Raw genomic sequence first — 20,087 nt, 5'->3', positions numbered from 1 at the left:
ACCGTTGGACAAAGGTACAGGGTGACCCACCCAACTAGGGTAACCCTCCTTACAAATGATATAATGCCATTAAAAACTGTCCAAGGCAAGGTTATAATATACCATAGTAAAATAATAACACCAAAGGCACGTAGTGTTAAAATGAAGTAATTTCAAAAAACTGCAATTTCATGAAATTCAAGTTAAAGGGCTCTTAAAAATTCTAAATGAAAGAAAACTGGCGCCTCCCTCAAACTTTAATTGAAAAAGCATGTCTCTCTTCAAAACTCCTAAATCATAAATAAAAAATAATCCACCAGCAAGATTGCTAAGATTGTGAAAACTCCATTGCCATGACAAAACTTATATACAAAAACTAATAACATTTAGATTGGCATAACAGGATTTAATGACCACTCAGTTGTTCCTCAGTTTTCTGATAAAGGCCAGGGTTGGTTCCTTTACGGGAAGTTAAGCACTTCTAAAATTTCTGTACTGAGAAAATGCCATCAGAGCCTAGGCTCAGGCACTAATTAGTTGCTCCAAGGTGAACAGTGACAAGACAGTAAGAGAGCTACTCAGAAAAAGAATAGAAATGAGTTCACAGAAAAGATAAGAGGGAAGAAAAAGTTATTTTTAAAATATAGGGCAGAGAACATGCAAGAGGCAAGGCAAGGCAAAAAAAAAAAAAAAACAGTGACGAAAGACCAGTGCTCAGTGCAGTTACAGCCTGGGAGAAATGTGATGGCTCTTAGCTCAGATGGCAGCTCCCTCAAGTCAACAGCAGAAGTCTGGAGTTTTGCTTCCTCCTGACGGCAGCTCTAAATTTTGCGTAATCTGTAAACCGAAAGCAAGAAGTTGCTTTTTTCTAGTTGAAACCGCCCAAAAAAATGCTGACATTTAAAATGTCCTCGGAGGAAAATTTGGAGATCAAGTGATGGTGAATGCATAATCATAGAAAAATAGCGCCAGGATGTGTGAAAATGTATCATCATTTTGAATCTCTCATTAAACACCACTCACAGGAAACTAGCCACAGATCAACTATCATGACTAACAGCACCTTTTCACCTCTATATTCCAATGCACAAGACAGAACCCATAGTACAGACAGTATACCTAGAGCAAATCAAGTCTGGACAGACATGTCACATGCCTGTGCTTTAGGCAAATTGTGTTCACTGTGATATACATACAGCTTTAGTCCCATGATTTGACTGTGAGAGGGGATTTGTGCATTTATATAGCGAAAGCTAGCTCAGTTTATTTTACTTTTTTTCTCTCCCTTCTCCATTTTGTGTGTGTGTGTGTGTGTGTGTGTGTCGGGGGAGGGGGGGGGGAAACACTACATACACCTCTAAATTCAAATAAATACAAAGTTTGTTTGTTTGTTTGTTTGTTTGTTTAATGTATTCGGCAAAATATACACTCTACTGCATTTGACAAGATCTGGGACTAGGAATGAAATAGGCTCTGTAACTGGTATAATGCATCACACTGCAAATAGAATAACCTTTATGCTCCTAAAACGTTTGATTCCCTCATTCATTTACCGCTTTAATTTAAGACTTTTCAAATAATTCAACTAAATGCACATAAATAAAAGTAAGTCTGATTCTTTATCTGTGCTTGAACTGTTACAGTCTCTCTATAAGTGCTGTTGTCATGGAAACTAACCACCCAAGGACATGTAAGGAAGCAATATTGGGACTCATATCTTGAATGTTATGAAGCATATTTTCATCATTTCCTATTCAAAGAGAATTGGTCAGATGTTTTTGAGCTGAGTTTGACAGGTTCCCCAGGGGTATCTGATTATGGAATAGGGGATTGTACAAAGGATTTGATGACAGCACTAATGTGACATCTGTGTACCTCAGAGTGTGACCTAGTTTGATTTATCCCAGCTGGTGTTTTTTGTTGTTGTTGTTTGTTTTTGTTTCAGGAACTCCCTTCAACCTTTAATTTTAACCCTTACACTAAGGAAAGCTGATCTATATTCAAATTTTTCCATTCATCCTCTCAGTCGTTTCAGATTTCATAGCATTTCACTCAGATTTGGATCCCACTGTTGTGATTTGCACGCCTACCCTTCAGTAGTTTCCAATCATTTACAGGACTGATTCTCGGTAGATTTTACCTCTCTTCTATGCAGCCTTTCCCAAGATAACTATGGATCCCTGTTATTTGCATACATGCCTCCAATGTTATATAATCAGTTACGTATTTTCACCTCCATGTGAATTCGATGATGCTAATTTGCGCAATCAAGCTGCTAAATTTCTTTGGTCCATGCATCACTCCATGAAGCTACAGGCTCGAATGTTATGTGCTTCTCAACTACATAATGCTCCACGCTGTATTCTTTCATTTTTTCCTGCTTTTTCACAAAGTTAGAGGTGACAAACCAAAGAGGAGGCAGTCATCACCACTCTCAAAAGCTTAATTATCACAAGGACCAATCCTGCTAATGAGGGATAATTTATTACACGCTGAGAAAACCACTGAGCGTATAATTAGATTATGGATGATATCTTCACTAATATAATACATTATACAAGAGCAGAATTAGGAGAACCAAATGAGTTGTGGAAAATATTAAAGTTTGGTGGGGTAAAGGAGTTCAAATGACTTAGTTAAAACAGAGACTTTTTTGTGTGTGTGCCATAAATACAACAAAGATGTACAAAATGAATGGAGAATGTCAGAGTGCAAAACAGAATTATTCACCTGCATCTCCAAATCTCTGCTCTTGCTTCACTTTTGTGGTTTGCATAGCAAAAGTACCATTCCTGTGATTATCATTACACACACACACAGACGCACGCGCACACACACACACACACACAAAATGAGTCGAACACATCCCTTAGCACTTCACTGAAAAAGGGTAGTTCTCAGAAGATTAAACTATCTAATCATACCTAGACACCTAGACAAGTAACCTTCGTCCAGAGTGCTCAGAAAAACTTGCAGATGTGAAGAAATAAATTGTATGTTTAGTTCTAGAGTTTAAATATATTGAATCAAATTCAGTTTTTCAAACAGATATCTTTCATGTTCTGAGAGTACACTTTCATACATGTTTAGTGCATTAAATCTTGGTTTTGTTTTTTTATTTCTGTGCCCTCTGATTTCTGACTTTTGATAACTGTGAGACTGACTTGTGATAACTTCAGGTAAGACCTGCCTTGTTCACCACCAACCGCAGACATTTCAGAATGTCTTGATGTCACTAAAGAAAGAGAACCAGCAAATCTTGACAAAAAGTCAGAATTATGTTCATGGCTTTTCTCATTAATAGCTACTATTAATTGAGTTTTTCAGTAATTAGTGCCAGACCCACTTGGTTCAGCTGGTTAAGAAATTACTTTGATCACAATTTGATGATGAAACAATTAAGCATCTGATTTATTTATTGTATTTTGTTTGTATTTTGAACACCTTCATATGCTTTACACTGAACAGAATATAGCCATGCAACTCATAACCATGGAACTTTACTGGACTAGTTTGTGGCCTTGTCAGTAAAAGTAATCCAGTGTTGAATTTTACACCTTTCATATTTAACTCTTTAAATCCACCATACCATTCATTGGAGGGTAAACATTCTGAGGGGTATATTATATTATGTTATATTATTTTAAGCTATGAACATAATCCAGATTTAAAGTGAATGGTGGTAAGCATTGAATAATATGTCGGTTTACATTTCTTATATACAAGTAACAATCATTTTGATATAATGCAATGTAGATTAGTTTTAAATCAGATTAATGGGTAAGTTTTAGACATTAGACACACAGAAACCATTCTCTTAATGGAACACTCTACTAACTAATACACTGTTCTGCTCCGTATGTTTGGACAACAGTCATCACTATGGGTTGTAGCTGTGAACAGGGGAAGAAATGAGTATACTAAAATTAGACGCTGATCATAAACCATATCTTTGAGATCTTTGCCCGCACCCGTGAGAACAGAAATGGAACTGAAGCTGAGGATCCAAGTAAGCTGCTGTAAAATCTGAATACTGGAGCTTTAGGAATGGGAAAGACCAGTGAAAAGTGTAAGATATTGTTTATATAAGTGTGGTAGACAGTAAAAATATCCATGAAGGAGAGTGGGAGGAGCCCTTGCATAACTAAATGAACTTTTCACAGGGGAGCTTAAGCTTACTGAAACACTGAGGTCTTAAAAATGCTCCTGACAGATATTTATACTTCCTAAATTGTTGAGTATTTGAATATTACTTAAAACAGTGAACATGAGTGTATTTCTCTTGTGCTGATATAGTATGGTTCCTTCTTTTCATGGCAGAGACATCTTAGCTTCCTGGAAATCCATGAATAATTTAAGATATTCCAAGAAATTACACAGGATGCCACAGTTTATTTAAAATAACATAAATCATATATCTTTCTGTTCCTTTCTGTTCCACCAAAGGAGGAAAAGTTCAAATATTTTGTTCCCCTAAAAAGTATGAAAAAGACCAGATTCACTCAAAATATGATATCAGATAGATTAAATGTAGCAGGGTAATATTTGTGCTCTAACAAAAGATGCGTACATATAACCTGGTTTTGCAGATTACTGTCAGTTCTACACTTACTTCTCCATCCTTGTTAGTTGTCCTGATGATAGACACAGTGCACTTAACGACAAGCTGTCTACAGCATAATCACTGTGAAAATCATTCATTCAAAAGAAAGTAGCTTTTTGTAGTTGATCAAAGGAGGAATTTTGTTTTGTTGTGCCAGCGCAGTCAAGCGTTATCTCTATAGTGTTCTTACAATACAAACAGACTTTACCGAAGAAAAAAAGGATAGGAGGTAGAAATGAAAATGAAGAAAAATAAATGAAAAAAACAAAAACTAACGATCAAACAAGAGCAGGAACAAGTGCAGGAGAGCCAGGTTATTGTTGAATGAACAGGGACGTGATTCAAATGTGAAGTGTGTGTGTGTGTGTGTGTGTGTGTGTGTGTGTGTGTGTGTGTGTGTGCGCGTGTGTGTGCGTGCGTGCGCGTGCGTGTGTGTGTGCATCTCAACGTGCTCACAATCATGTAAGATACAGCCCCGTTCTGCTCTCTTTTCCACTGTTACCATTACAGCCTTCATATTAAATAGGAGGCAGCAGGCAGAGGATCACTTTTAAAAAAAACACCCACATGGCCTTGCTCATATCTAAGATTTGAGTTGACAAGAAGACACAGAGGCAGGACAAGAGATTCACACATTATTAGATCTGTGCAATGCCTAGATGTGCATTGCTCTTGACTCTCCAACTATCTCCCCCTCTGCCCACTCCGTCTCCCTCTCTTTTTGCTTTTCTGCACAGAGCAATATTTATTCATGTCACGAATTGCCATGGAACTTGCACTTCACTATTCCCCTCTGTTTGCCTGACAGAAGTGTATTTATCAAGGAAATTACAATAGACACATCCAAATAAACATTTATAACATTCTCTGTGTGACTAACTCATTTGTTCCATATTTCCTTGCACTATTTTTATACGTTTCTCAACACCCCTCCCAACTATACACTCCCTTTTCACAAAAGAAAAGCTTGCTCACACACACACACACACACACGCACACGCACACACAGCCTCTCTTTCTGGAGCTGAAGTGTCGTGTTGGCAGGTCCACCCTCAGAGGAGCCAGTGTTTATTGTAATTGTTGGGTAGTTCACCACGCCTCAAATGAGCTATTAGATGACCACAGGTTGTGCAAAAAAAGGGAGGGGGATGTCTTCTCTTTTCAACAATTTTTGTAAAAACATTCCATTTGTAAGCATACAGAGTAAACAGCCGCTGCTTGTTAGAATTTAACCTTGATATGCCATAAAACTTTAAGACCTGATCTAAAAGTAGGGCTAACGGTCTCCCGTGGTGTCCAACCACATAAAAATACTATGTTTTCTTCATTCCAACAAAAATGATCCTGGTAGCAACCCTTGATTACAATAGTAAGTATACACCAACATGCTAACAAAGTAATGTGGCTTTAAAAGTCATTGATTTTTTAAGAGATGCACAAGTATATGCTCAAACTAGCACATGCAGGAATACACCACCACACAGATATGTGAAGTCTTTTTGTCCATACATATGCAAATGCTTGTTTGTTTGTTGGTGAATATCTCTCCCACTAGTGTGACCCACAAAGAGAGGGGCTCTGTGTGTGGGGGTTATGTGTGTGTTAGTATAGGCAGCAGGTGCTGTAGTTTTTTCCTTTCATCAGTTGCTCTAGTAAATTGGTGAGATTATGTGTCACTGTTACTAGCACACAGCTGTAAGTCATGCTAACCACACATATAAACAAAGAAGGAGAGAGAGAGAGAGAGAGAGAGAGAGAGAGAGAGAGAGAGAGAGAGAGTTTTACACACTCTAAGAGCACACACACAAGCTGCTCAGCTGGTGGGACTTTGTGTCCATCTCTTTAAAAAGCTTTGGTCTGAAGGAGGGACTGCAAGTTGGAATCTCTGGAATGTTTTAATGTTATGGTCCACTGAGAGTTTATTTATGTATTCCATCAAGATCCTGGAGAATGTTTCTTTTCTTTTAACTCCTCCTCTCTGCAGCTTCTGTCTCTCCCTTAATCTCTATTACTCTCTCTCTCTCTCTCTCTCTCTCTCTCTCTCACACACACACACACACACACACATAAACACATGTGCTTCATCATACTGTTTTGGTTATATCTCCCTGGTCTTTTCTGTATCCCCCTGATCTCTTTTTTTCCCAAACCAAAGACATTGAAACTCACTCTTAGGGCTCGATAACAGCCTGATATCAGTGTTTTTTTTAAGACAATGGATAATGTTTATACACAAGATGTAAGACATGCTAACGGGAAGAGAAGAGAAGAGAAGAGAAGAGAAGAGAAGAGAAGAGAAGAGAAGAGAAGAGAACATTTTGAAATACAGCTATTTCGTTAATAAACGGCTTCCTCTCTACAGTTAAATTATTCAGTGTGTTCATAAGCTCTGCTCTCACACCCAGGCTCAAATAAGACTGATCTCTGCAAGGATACCAACTTAGGGACAAGAGAGGTATTTCAAATCTTACCTTGCCCCTGTTATGTAACTACGTTGTCCACGTTCCTCAGTTCTGAAAGAAATCCTTACAGTTTCTTGCACTTTCTGAAACTCTCTGAAGATTCACATCTCTCTCTCTCTCTCTCTCTCTCTCTCTCTCTCTCTATGTCAACTAATGTTCAGAGGAGGGAAAACATCCTCTCATGTGCAATGGCCCACCTCCCTGGACACTGATGCTTTCCAAAAAACTCTCCCCTGTGAACATGGACATTGGGCCATATAAGTGAGACAACAGTTCCGCCTAGTGGTAGGAATCCAAGCCTAAATAAAATAAAATAAAATAAAATAAAATAAAATAAAATAAAATAAAATAAAATACCTTAGAAATAGTTAAGTATTCTTGCAAGTATCCAAGTTATATAATAAAGCTGACATTTTTAAAGCTGCGTAGTTACAATCGTAGAGCTGACTTAATTTGTGTTTGGGAAGAATGTTACACAAACATATTCTTAAGAGTGAAACAGACTTTATATTACAATGGTCACCGATGCCCGTATATTGGAGCAGACTATAACTTCATTTGTAGCGTCCGCAATCTGTTTACCTTTCTGTCGGGCAGAGAGAGACACAGGAAGTACAATCTGACTGAGAGAGACACTGCAAGGTTAGGACAATCACCATTATCATGATTGATATTTACTTTTTAAAACGGCGGTTTGTACCGTTATATTTACGACATGGCATCTACAGCTTTGAATGGCAATTCTGTATACATTCATTTCATATAAAACTCTGATTAAAAATAATGATAGAAATAATTTTAACTGTCCACAGCGCCTAGTTTCTGTATGAATTGGTCATTCACATCAGCTCAATAGCCTCACTGTTCTTGACGTCCCCCGCCTCCTCCACCATTTTCTCATTGGTTTACAATAAGGTACCAACTACATGTTGTTGTTCATTGGTGTTCAGTCTGAAAACCCCGCCCCCGTGACAGGCGCGCCTTGGCTTCGCAACCAGCTCACGCGTTTCTGTCGTCCTCGTTCCCGTCCTCTCGTGGTTCCGACATTCCTCGCCTGCTCACGCGCTTCGGTATAAAAGGCAGCTTGTTACCGTCCATCATGTCTGTGTCACCGGACAAACGACGAAAGATGGAGTCAGCTCTTGACCAGCTGAAGAAATACACAGTGGTTGTTGCAGACACGGGGGACTTCAATGGTAAATTTGTATAACTTCCGGCTTTGCCGTGTTAAGCGTTTCATTCAAACATGGTAAATGACTGCATGTTGGCGTGTTTTTTCTCTCTCGTCTGTCTTGTTTTGAGAACCATACAGCTAGTTGAAATGCCGGTGGGAATTTGTCTTGAAAAATGAGGCCGGTATTGGGGTGACCAGACCTAGCCTTAGGCCCTAGTCGACCATAGATTAGCTGACTGCTAGTATTATGACTTTAAAAGTGGTCAGCTAAACTGCCATGGCCATCTGAGCCTCTTAGCACACGTCTTGATAATCCAATTGGTTTAGTTTTGCTGGAGAGCAGACTTAAATATTCTAACTTGTGAGCAGAAGTGAACTTTATAACTGTCGTTGTGACACCGTTCACTCGGAGTGGTTGTGAATATTAGGTCTGCCGTCGCCAGGCAGCTCTGCCTTTCAGTCTCTTCCATAGTTAATGTTTAGCTAGCCATCTTAGATAATGCTAGCAGTGTGGCAATTTTAAGCACTCTAGTTAGGAAAGGATATAATGGGAGGGCAATGCCTTGAATTAACTCATTTTTGTCTGGGTAACATGCGTTGCTAATTGTAAAGAAAACATTAATTAGTGATTCTGCCACTGCAAGGCCGATGTGTTGTCACATTTTCCGAGGTGGATAAGTTTTTTTTAAAAAAAAAAAAATATATGAACGACATAACTACTCTGGTGTATGCTTCGCGCAGGAACGAGGGTCGTAAGAATGCTTTTCTGAAAGTTGCTTGATGCATGCGGGTCACGCATGTTTGTGCGCATACCAGCGTTGCGTTCAGTAAGAGCCCCCGGTAATTAGTTAAAAATGAACTGGATACACTGTAGAGTCACGCACGCTGCGCCCGTTAGTCTCAGCCAGTCCAAAACATTGGGCGTGAACGAGTCATGCCTTCGGTGACGGTGTGCTCCTGCTCCAGTTAAATAATAGCCAACATAATGACTCGTATTCTAATACTGATTTTGTCGTGTCCATAACTGATATTAGAACAGGGAAAACTGATTTCTGTCACTGAGTAAATACAAACGCCTTCCAAGTTCTACAAGGAAGTAAAGCGCTGTTCACGAACAGTAATACAAGGCAAGTATGTACCTGCTAAGTCAGAATGACAAGTAAGAAATAGTACTTCCTCGTGTGCATGTGTGTGTCAGGGTGAAAATGACTGGGCCCCTCTGGTTACATTGTAGTCTTTGCTGGTCATTACCTCTCTTACCTGGAACAACTAATCATTAAAAACAAGAGTCATGTAATGACTCTTTTTGAAGAAAATTGTTCATGCATAGTCCCCTGGAATGAAGCGCATATTAATTATAGTAGTTATATCTCTGACCCTTTTGTCAGGATTTAGGATGGCATTTGAGGCTTACCAGTAAAGAGACTGTGTGAACATTCATGTTCCTCTTTCATTTTGCAACCTGTTTTTGTCCAGTTTACCGTCAATTCTTTATTGATACAACATGAAACACTAGTTCCTCAATTTTAGCATTGCTTGGATTGAAGCCAGAACTCAGCAGAAGAGTCTGGACTGTGGTCTGGGCTGCCAAAACTTTTTAACACACCATGTGGGGTGACAGATATGCTTACATGTCAGCATCAGATACCATTGGCCAAAAGCACATTGTGAAACGGCTCTTTTGGTTAAACACATTGTGAAAGGTATCCCCATAGGGTTTTCAGTTGTTGTTCTCCAAAATAACTAGTGCAAAATGGTTATGACATCGCTCTTACAGAAATGCATTCTTTGTGTTGAGAGAACTGTTCCTCTCTCTCTCTCTCTCTCTCTCTCTCTCTCTCTCTCTCTCTCTCTCTCTCTCTCTCTCTCTCTCTCAGCTGAAGCATTTAGCAATATTCGGTGATGGTGAAGTCTTTTTAATCTCATGAATTCACTGCTTTGATTCAGTGTGAAGATGGTATCTATTCTTAATGTAATATCAATGCACTTGTTTCCTTGTCCCGCCCCCAGTTCTGTCTTTTTGCCCATAACATTATGTGTGTGGGTTGCATGACTAGTCTGTGTTCTACACCAAATGAACCTGTTTCAAAAGCAGTTTCAGTGTAGTTATTTCCTTGTCCTACCCCTAGTTCTATATTTTTTGCCCATTGGATTATGAGTGTAGGTTGCATGACTTAAGAAGGATCTGTTCTATACCAAATTATCCTAATGTGCACAAGTTAGCTCCCATTTTGTGATTAGAAAGGGTAGGCAAATATTGTCAAGGGTGATGAAGGGCTAAAGTATTCATCAGTCGGCTAATAGAAGTTAGTATTTTGTAATTGGTACAGGCCTGTATGTCTTGTATTTCTGCCCCTTTGATTTACTGGTCATCTTTGACTGACTTAAGCTGGTGAAAGCCTGCTAGCTGCGTTGTTAATCAGTGGATTTCTGAGTGACGTTTAGACACTAGTCTCATGATTTAAGGAGTTCTTCACTACAGATGGTACACGTGATCTGACTCAGACAGGTTTTGGTTCATGTCTGTTCACACCTGCCTGTGCCCCAGAGACATTTTAGTTGTATGCTTGAACATGTGGAGATACATGTATGTGCTTTTCTTTTGAATAGGAACAAGGCATTTGAGATCTTGTTTTGGGAAAGGACTGAATTTCAGAGGATGAGGTTATTCCTGTGGTGTCATGCTGCAGTTATTCTCTTGAAGTCTGAGTTTATTCATCCTAGTGACATGTAACACTCTTTCCATGTTTGGAGATCACATTCCTAGCTGTGGCCGATTTATTCACAGGACAGATCTGGAAATACTCTTATGTGATGGAGTGACTAGCAAAGAGAGCGATTAAAGAATTAAACTATGAAAGTTAGGCCTGGCAGTGGTTTAAATTAGCCTCTGAGTTGACTCTATCTTGATTAACTTGTTTGGTGTCCCTGTTCTTGCCAACTGAGAGTTTGATCTCATTTTTCATCGCAAATGAAAACAAGTCCCTGTCCAAGCAAGTCCTGATTGGCTCTTCTACATTGTGCAGGGCTCCACGCTGGCTGGTCATGAGATTCCAGCCTAGTATATTCTGGTTCAATGTGGACTGTGGGGAATGTGGACAGTTTACTGTTTGTGTCAGTCTGTCACTGCATGTAACATAAGCCCTGCTTTGAAGCTCTGAATTTGATAAGCATAATGACATTGAATGTGGATGCATCAGTGCAACCTTTTCTTTTTTTCTATTGTGTATGAAATAATGCAAACTAAGGAGTGATTTTAACTGTAGATAAATATATGATATATACATAGACTGTATAAATCATGACAGCCCTCATGATTTACCCTGAGTTTCTATGTCTGTCCACAGCAATTGAAGAGTACAAACCCCAGGATGCCACCACCAACCCGTCTCTCATCCTGGCTGCTGCAAAGATGACTGCATATCAGCATCTTGTAGACCAAGCAATCAAATATGGGATTGCCAAAGGCGGGTAAGACCTACAGATTGTGGAGATGCTCATTCTCACATAACCTTTGTGCATCTTTGTTTTACAGCTGACCTCATGCCCTTAAGATCTCATTGTTAACACCTGAAAAGAAGTGAGGTGTTACCTAAGCACAGGAACGCAGGGCAATCAGAAAAACCTTTGTATGTCTTCTGCGACAGGAGTGAAGAGGAACAGGTGACCAATACTATGGATAAGCTGTTTGTGAGCTTTGGGTTGGAGATCCTGAAAAAGATCCCAGGCAGGGTCTCCACAGAGGTGGATGCGAGGTATGACAAAACATTACTGGTGATCCATAGTTTTATGTTAATTTTTTAAGTTTATGTTGTTGCCCTTCATTAATGCCAAAGTAAAAAGATTGCCCCCTGATTAAGAAAGTCAATGTGTGTTTCAGACTGTCGTTTGATAAGGATGCCATGGTGGCTCGTGCCAGGAGACTGATTGCCCTTTATGAGGAGGCTGGAGTGAGTAAAGAGCGTGTGCTCATCAAACTCTCCTCTACCTGGGAGGGCATTCAGGCCGGACGGTGAGTACGTTTGTTTGTCTCTGTTATTTCATATTCTTTTTTTTTTTTTTTCTTTTTTTTTTCAGTGAACAGAACAACATTGATAATGCAAAGGGGTACAGTGTAGAATTGTACAATCCTGTATATTTTAGAAGTGGAATCCAGTATAGCTCACTGTGAGGGAAATATTGGCTGCCCCATCTACTTCCTTTTGATTTTTACCTTTTTACAAGGTGCTGATGTGTGATTTATTTTCCTTCAGTGTAGATTTCTGTTGCTTTATAAAAATGTTTAATGGCTGTATTGAAAATGGTATGTATGTAAAATGTGTGTTAATGGTATTTTTTTTTTGTGTGTGTGTTTGACAGTGAGTTGGAGGAGAAGTATGGCATCCATTGCAACATGACTCTGCTGTTCTCCTTTGCCCAGGCAGTGGCTTGTGCTGAGGCTCAGGTTACTCTCATCTCCCCCTTCGTGGGCCGTATTCTGGACTGGTACAAAGAGAACACAGATCGCAAGAGCTTCGAACCCCATGAGGACCCAGGCAAGTGTAGGACAGTGTAGTGCAGGGCATTGAAGAGGGAAATCTCTGGTAGAGAGGAAAATATGATACTGTACTATAGTGTCAGACTCCGAATAATGTTGTAATAATGAAGTTTGAAGCTTGAAGCTGTTCCTCTACATTCAACGGCTTTGTTTACATCCATTGATAAATCTTTTCCCCTAACATGCAGCTGAACATGTTTTTCTTCTCAGGTGTGATAAGTGTTACTAAAATCTACAATTACTATAAGAAGTTTGGCTACAAAACAGTAGTGATGGGCGCCTCCTTCAGGAACACAGGGGAGGTGAAGGCTTTGGCTGGCTGTGATTTGCTCACCATCTCCCCTGGGCTGCTAGGGGAACTTAGCCAGGACCACAGTGCAGTGACTGCGAGTCTCACACCACAGAAAGGTGAGGAAATATCCTGTGCACACCACAGATTCTGTATTCGAGCAGAGAAACTTGTTCGTGTTGTATAGAGAGCATAACAATGCTGCACTGAAAACATAGGCTTGTCAAAATACGTTCAAGGTCTTCCCCAAGGTTGACAATATTCAGTACTTTTAAAATTAATTTCTTTTAATACGTGAGGTCTATTTTTCAGTTCATATCATTGTTAAACGTAGACATGGTGAGACAGTTCAGTGGTTGTGCAGAGGTCAACTTTCTCTAGCTATGGCAGCATTGAAGGAATGCTTCGTCTTGCTTTGTAAGGGTGTTATTCACATGTGTAACACCCCTCTTTTCTCTCTAGCTGAAGCATGTGATCTAGAGAAGCTGCACTTGGATGAGAAGGCATTCCGCTGGCTCCACAATGAAGACCGCATGGCTGTGGAGAAACTCTCCGATGGAATTCGCAAGTTTGCTGCTGATGCTGTCAAGCTGGAGACCATGATCAAGGTACGGAAGATATAGAGGGAGTCAAAACATTGTGCTACTAATGAAAATGCTTTCCATTAGAATAACAAGAGAGGCAATATAAGGAAAGAAATGTTTAGCTCTTCATGTGCACCACAAATATGATGCTTTTTTTTTTTTCTTCTTCTTCTTTTCATTCTTTTCTCCCACTTCAACTTGAGCTGCCTGGACAGGTGCTCGCTCCCTTAGCTATAGTATTAGTTAGTGTATTATTGTCATGACCAGTTACCACAAAAATCACACACTAAATGCCAAGCCAGAGTACAGATTGGGCTGTAAAAGAGAGTGAGGTATCTATCAATGTGTGCAGTATAACTTAGATGAAGTGGGGGGGGGGGGGGCACTCAGCTACATGAGAGCCTGACACATACCAAACCAAATGTGTTGCAGACTTTGATTAAGCACTGCACAATGTAATTATAAGTGCTCAGTGAATCTGAATGCCACATAGGGGTGAATTTACAAACAGGTGTTGCCAGGATCAGTTAGCAGTTGTGGCAAACCAAGACAACTGCTCATGCACTTTGTGTTTAAACAGGAGAAGATGCTGAACGTGAAGAATGGTCAGTAGTGGTGAAGTGTGGAGAGAGAAGAAAAAAGAAAACAAAAACCAACCGGGTTGATGATGGAATGGGACCACCTGAACCTTATTGATTGCCCCTTCGTGTTACGTTGTGCCCCTGCTGGCTGAAATTGTGACTGACTGCTGATTGTACTTTCTTAAAAGAAAACATTCCTTAGTTCTGAGAGTGTGAACAATGATGTGTGTTTGAAGAATGAACTTGTGCTGTTGCGCAAGGGTGAAGGCGTCATTAAGCATAGATCTCTCATCAGGATCCCCCAAATGCATACTCAAACCTAAAAGTCAAAACTTTATTATAGATGTATGACTAGGAGCACTTTTCTACCTGCTGTGCTGATGACTTGGATGGACACAAAAGAGAACTTAAGAAGATTATTAGAGGACCACTGCCCCTTCACCAGGCAAAAATGATGGTGTTTAGCACTATGATCCTTTTTCCAGTTTGTATTCCACTGTCTTTGAAGGGAATTGATGAAATCTTAATGAGCAGATTACCTCAGGACATGGTGATGATTAATACAATTAATATCTGAAATCCATTTATTAAAGCTTTTGTTCCCCAAAATTGTGTGTCCTACTTGACAGTTTATTACTGGTGGAAGTTTCATAAGGTGTAGTTTGTACACTGAAACAAAAAAGAAGTGTTGGTATGTTTGAAAGTAAAACTAAAATGGGTACAAGATTGAGTCATAATGAGACATGGTTACTGTGTGATTGTTCTGTGAGGCATTCTTTCAAAAACACACCTACACGCATCACATACTGACAATGGTGTTCAGTGCCTTATTCAACCCTGGTCAAGCCAGTTTGGCATTCCCTTATGAGACGCGTTACTTCAGAGGGAAAAACAGCATGACAAGGCGATTCAAGCCAACACTGACCCCTTAAAGGAGGGTTAGGACCTACGATGAAAAGGGATCTGTCCACCTTTAAGAGCAGTAATAAGAAAAGGGAAACACAGAGGTGAATCTTCATTCCATAAACAGGTAAGGTGACTGTCACATATGGAACAACACCAAATTAAAAGTAAACAGTTCTCAATTCAGGATAGACTTATATACAGCATATATAAAAAAATTTATAGCAACTTTAAAACTTTTATATATATGACAGCTCAGACTTCGTAATTTACTCTGTTTCTCCACATGACACCTTTTAGATATGAATTATTTGACAGCCAGAGTGAATACGTCAGATCATTTTAGACTTCTTGTGTTTACAGCCATACATGTACAGCATACCCCAGTATAACTGAAGTATGTAACAGCAGAGAAAACTAGTAAGAATATAAAATATAGCATGATTAGAATGTATTGGGAATGGCTTGGCATTGGACTTAGGCATTACGTGTTGGACTGAGGACCAGGTCTGAACACCAAAGATGTTGTCCGCATTCTAAAATACAGAATGTTCTTTTGAACTCAGGCCAACAATGTAAAATAAAGGAGCACACTAAATTTTATTTTAAGAAAAACATGAGTCAAATATAAAATATGTTTGTATTTTGTATTTTCACTTCTCAATGGAATACATCTTGTTAAAATGATCTATCTATCTGTCTGTCAAATTGGTAGATAAACATAATCTGTTTTATCAACCTCACCTAATAAATTTTGCCTCCATCCTGGTACAATCTTTAGTGTTTCAGAATACCCAGATCTGTTCAGATTTAACTAAGCACTGCTTTGTGAATAGCTGGCTAACAAATAACACTGAAAAGTGATCATTCAGAGAGAGAAAGGTAGATAGATAGATACTTGAGCACTAGGGCGTGCCACATTTAGGAGAAAACAGGCGGCATTTTGACAAATAAATATATAGTACAAGTCACTCCACAGAATCATTCTGTGTAGTCCTATATTCGAAACACACTGAGTAATTCTTTTATGTCACATGCAGCTGCTTGAGAAATGCATTGTTAATGTGTTGTTGACAGTTTTCCTGCTCCTCTCAGCCACAAGTAGCCTCTAGTTATTTTCTATGTCTGTATTTGTTTTTAACACCCTTCATTTAATTCTTGTCTGGTTATGATTTCCAAGAAAACAAACACCTCAGGGCTTGAAGCTGCTGCTTGATCTGGGAATAAAAATGTTTTCAGCATACTTTCTTTTGATGTTACCCTACACAGAAGGATAAAGTCAAAGCTAATTTAGTCTACAAAAGAAAGAAAATCTCTCAGCTAAAAAACATTAACCAAAACTAGCATGACTGCTCTTTAATGTGCCTGAATACAAACATATTAAGTATTCAGAATTACATTTATTCACACTTCTAGCTATATATTTGGAATTAATATAATATATTTATAATTTCTTCATTTACTGCTATAAGGTAAATATGTTGTAAACATGAGCGTCATTATCACTGCCTGATGGGACTCACTGACAGGGAGGCATTTCCAAGGTAGTGAAAGGCTTTTACATCTGACACTCTTTACTGCTACAGAAAATGGCACACACACACGTGTGTGTGTGTGTGTCTGTGTGTGTGTTTATTTCTGTGTAATATAGACATCAAGAGTATTTCTCTCTGCTTTCAGCAGCTTTGTCTGATTCCTGTCCCAGCATAAGAAGCCCTGATGTACCGAAATGTCACACTGGGGCTCCAGGCTGTGACCCTAAGCCTGTTGCTGCTGGGGTTGGCCTGCAAGGCGTCCTATTTGGGTGCAGTGGTTAATCTCGAGCCTTTAGATGAGGGGGGAGGTCTAAAGGTATGTTTGCCCATAACTATGTATAAAGATATCGACATTTGATTTCAAATTTGTGAATATGTCAGTCCATGTTTCATGAGGCGCTAGAACCGCTTACACCTTATACTGACGCATTCATGTCTAAATCTTTCCCAGATGTGAACTATAGAACACAGCCAGAACTGAAAGCGAGGGAGATAGTTCTAAAGAGTGAAACAGTAGGGCGTGTACATTTCAGTATGAAAGTCTAAAAATATTTCAGAGGCATCTACATCATGTACTGAGCAGGTTTTCCTTCAACACGCCGTGTTTATTCACAAAGTGAAAATGAACCGGTCTCTTTTTTTTTTTTTTACATTTTTGTTTTAAATGTAACTTATACAACTGGGCTGATCATGTTTAGAATAATGTTTCATTAGAGGTTTAGGTGTAGTGCCATTATACATAACTGAAAAAGTGACAAAGATTTCAAATTCTCAAGCAGTATCATTTGATCCAAATACAAAGTGATGGCACACTGCCAGGGTAAGTACAGATTGAAATGTGATTATACATTGAACACTGGACTTTCTAAAGCAGAGGAGAATTAAGTGCACTGCAGTGTGCCTGGGCCAGCATTTTACACAACCTTCATTACTCTCTCTCTCTCTCTCTCTCTGTCCCCCCCCCCCCCCCTCTCTGTCTGTCTCCCCCCCTCTCTCTCTCTGCTCCCAGGTGAGAGCTCATTATACTGTGCTTGCTCCTCTGCCTTGTCCATCTCTCCTTCAAGGAGTGTGTGATGAAGAAGAATGTATTACTCATGTCATGTCCACCCCTCTCCAAGGACTTTATCCGTCTCCTGGGTGGTGTGTTCGCCAATGGCAAAAAACCATTCCAAACAATTATACCTCCACGCTACAGCTGGGGTAAGTGAACTATGAAGGGTGATAAGTCAGTGCTCCTTTTTTGCTGTATTGTAAATGGGCAGAATAACCCACTGAGAGAAGTATAGACTATTCTGATAATCCTTCAGTTGCACTGGTCCTTTTCATTGGTGACCTTACCGGTAATATCTGGTTTAGTGCTCTAATGATTGAGTCATGCTTCTACCTTCAGGCCAAGTGTGGATATCTCTATGACAACCAGAGCTCAGATGTCTGTGAGAGCAGACACAGATCAAGTGAATCACCCTCCACATGTGGCTTTGCTTCCTCCAGTCAGGTACAGTCCTTGTACACTCTGAAGTACTCTCTCAATCAGTCAACAACTATCTCTCAGTGAAATGAACTGAAATATTATTAATTTCCAATGCTATGTTCACAAGTACTTCTGTGTGTGCTATGTTCACATCTACTTGCTGTGCATTTCTATGTTATTAAATATCTGTGCGTGTATGTGTATGTGAACTAGGGTTAATGTAGACTGTCCACGAATTATACCTCTGAGTGTAAAGGATTTGGATGAAGATCTGGTTAAGTGTCGCTATGGGAGAGCAGACTTTAATGAGTGCCAGACTTGCTCTCAGCATGCATTTCTTCAGCTTGATGAGGTGAGTTATATGTTACAATTAATAAAATCATTTGGAGATGCAAAAATATATTCTCAGCCAGCAGTTGCTTTGCATGACTTACCTGAGCCTGATTGTAATCTACTGGACACTGAAATGAGAGATTTCTCCGCAAGCTACTTCCTCGTTGTTTTACTACTACGCTTTCAAGTTTCCTTTTGTCCACCAGTCCATTGTTTTCTCCCCATATCTTTGTCTTTTTCTCAATTTTACTCCTTTCACCTGATCCTCTTTTCCCACTGAATTTTTCTCTCTTTTCAATGATCACAGATTTTGCTGTCTCTCTCTCTCTCTCTCTCCATGGTAGGAGACCTGTACTCTCTTCTACAGCGGCGAGGCTGCAGTAGGACAGTACTCTGTGGAGCTAATGGTGGAGGATTTCCCACAAGCCCTGGAAGACCATGTGCAGGCACTCAGCTCCATCTCTCTGCACCTCATAATCACAGGTGCATTATTTCCTTCTGTGTAAATAGTGTACAAAAGTTTACATGTAACATGCACTTACACAATTACACAATTGCAGTTCAGATCTATGTGTCCTTCATACAGAATGCAATTAAATGGAATCCATAAGTGCCGAATGAAGCAAATTCCATCTCTTACTGGTTTCAGTACAGTTGGCACAGCATGTATAGGTCAAGTTCTGCGCCATTTATTTCTATATTCTGCTATTTTCCAGTGGAGAGCAAACCCTCTGACTGCTCTGCAGTGCCGGTGATCAGTGAGTCAAGCCCAGGAGGAGGTACAGTAACCCCTGTGCTGCCTTATGACGAGGTCAACTTCAATGTCACTGCCAGCTCAGAGGTGGAGAGGTGAGAGCATAAAACTTGTAGACCATTGAACTGGTATAAATTACACCTTTACGATACACATGTCTACCATGCTAAACATACATTCTACCTCTCCCTCTCTCTCTCTGTCTCTCTCTTTCTCATTCTGTGTCTGTCCCTTTCTAGTGTATCTGAGATTGCGGTTGTTGGTCCACCTGACCTCCTGGTGTCAAATCTGACAAGGGGGACAGACTCACAGATGTTAATACAATTCAACTGGGTCAGAAGCCCCAATCAGCTGCCCCAACTGCTGCCCATCTGTTTCTCTGCTAACACTGATCGGTAATAAAAAAGAACAAGCAAACAAAACAAATCTCTCTGGATTTTTGCACAAAGGAATGTCATTGTGTGGCCATCAGTTCATCAGCAATGTCTTGGGAGATTATGAGTTATTATTATTTTTTAGGATTACATAAATCTGGTCTGTGAAGGATTTCCTGTCACATACTCCCTTTACAAACATTCCATAATGTAGTTTTCATGCATTCCCAGTTTTCCCAGTTTAATTCTTCATTCTTCTTCTTCTTCTTCTTCTTCTTCTTCCTCTTCTTCTTCTTCTTTTTTTTTTGGTTGCAGCTCTCAGTCTGATATCCGGTGTGTGTGGCTCCATCAAAGTAAGATATATTATTGTCCCCTTTAATTTTTTCACTTATGTCAGATCTTCATTACTTAAAGTTTTTCTCCTCAACCCCCCCCCTTTATAATAAATGATCAAGTTATAAATGTTGTCACATATGTGTCTCCATATGGTCTCTGAATGATCTCTAAG

At 39.6% G+C, this 20,087-nt stretch overlaps 2 protein-coding genes across 2 annotated transcripts in view; one reads left to right on the top strand and one right to left on the bottom strand.

The window, feature by feature from the left end:
- tspan4a (tetraspanin 4a) overlaps positions 1-7,153 on the bottom strand; it is a 42,411-nt gene extending 35,258 nt beyond the window's left edge. The window contains exon 1 of the mRNA XM_030765667.1: positions 7,054-7,153. The gene's annotated coding sequence lies outside the window, so the exon portion shown is untranslated. The remainder of the gene's footprint in view (positions 1-7,053) is intronic.
- Positions 7,154-8,029: 876 nt separating this feature from the next.
- On the top strand, positions 8,030-14,818 carry taldo1 (transaldolase 1). The gene is made up of 8 exons (XM_030764911.1): positions 8,030-8,240; positions 11,566-11,689; positions 11,866-11,973; positions 12,099-12,230; positions 12,578-12,753; positions 12,966-13,163; positions 13,507-13,652; positions 14,209-14,818. Exons 1-8 carry the CDS (start codon positions 8,144-8,146, stop codon positions 14,239-14,241), a joined length of 1,014 nt encoding a protein of 337 aa, XP_030620771.1. The 5' UTR covers positions 8,030-8,143; the 3' UTR covers positions 14,242-14,818.
- Positions 14,819-20,087: the final 5,269 nt, after the last annotated feature.

Source organism: Chanos chanos, chromosome 2 (assembly GCF_902362185.1).
Source record: "Chanos chanos chromosome 2, fChaCha1.1, whole genome shotgun sequence".
NCBI classification, from domain to species: domain Eukaryota; kingdom Metazoa; phylum Chordata; class Actinopteri; order Gonorynchiformes; family Chanidae; genus Chanos; species Chanos chanos.
Note: the sequence above shows the minus strand (reverse complement) of the source record. Positions and strands in the feature narration are given on the sequence as shown.

Coding starts and splice junctions, on each gene's coding strand:
- taldo1 (XM_030764911.1), top strand. CDS start 8,144: ATGTCTGTGTCACCGGACAAACGACGAAAGATGGAGTCAGCTCTTGAC. Junction 8,241..11,565: donor AGACACGGGGGACTTCAATG/GTAAATTTGTAT, acceptor GTCTGTCCACAG/CAATTGAAGAGTACAAACCC. Junction 12,231..12,577: donor GAGGGCATTCAGGCCGGACG/GTGAGTACGTTT, acceptor TGTGTTTGACAG/TGAGTTGGAGGAGAAGTATG.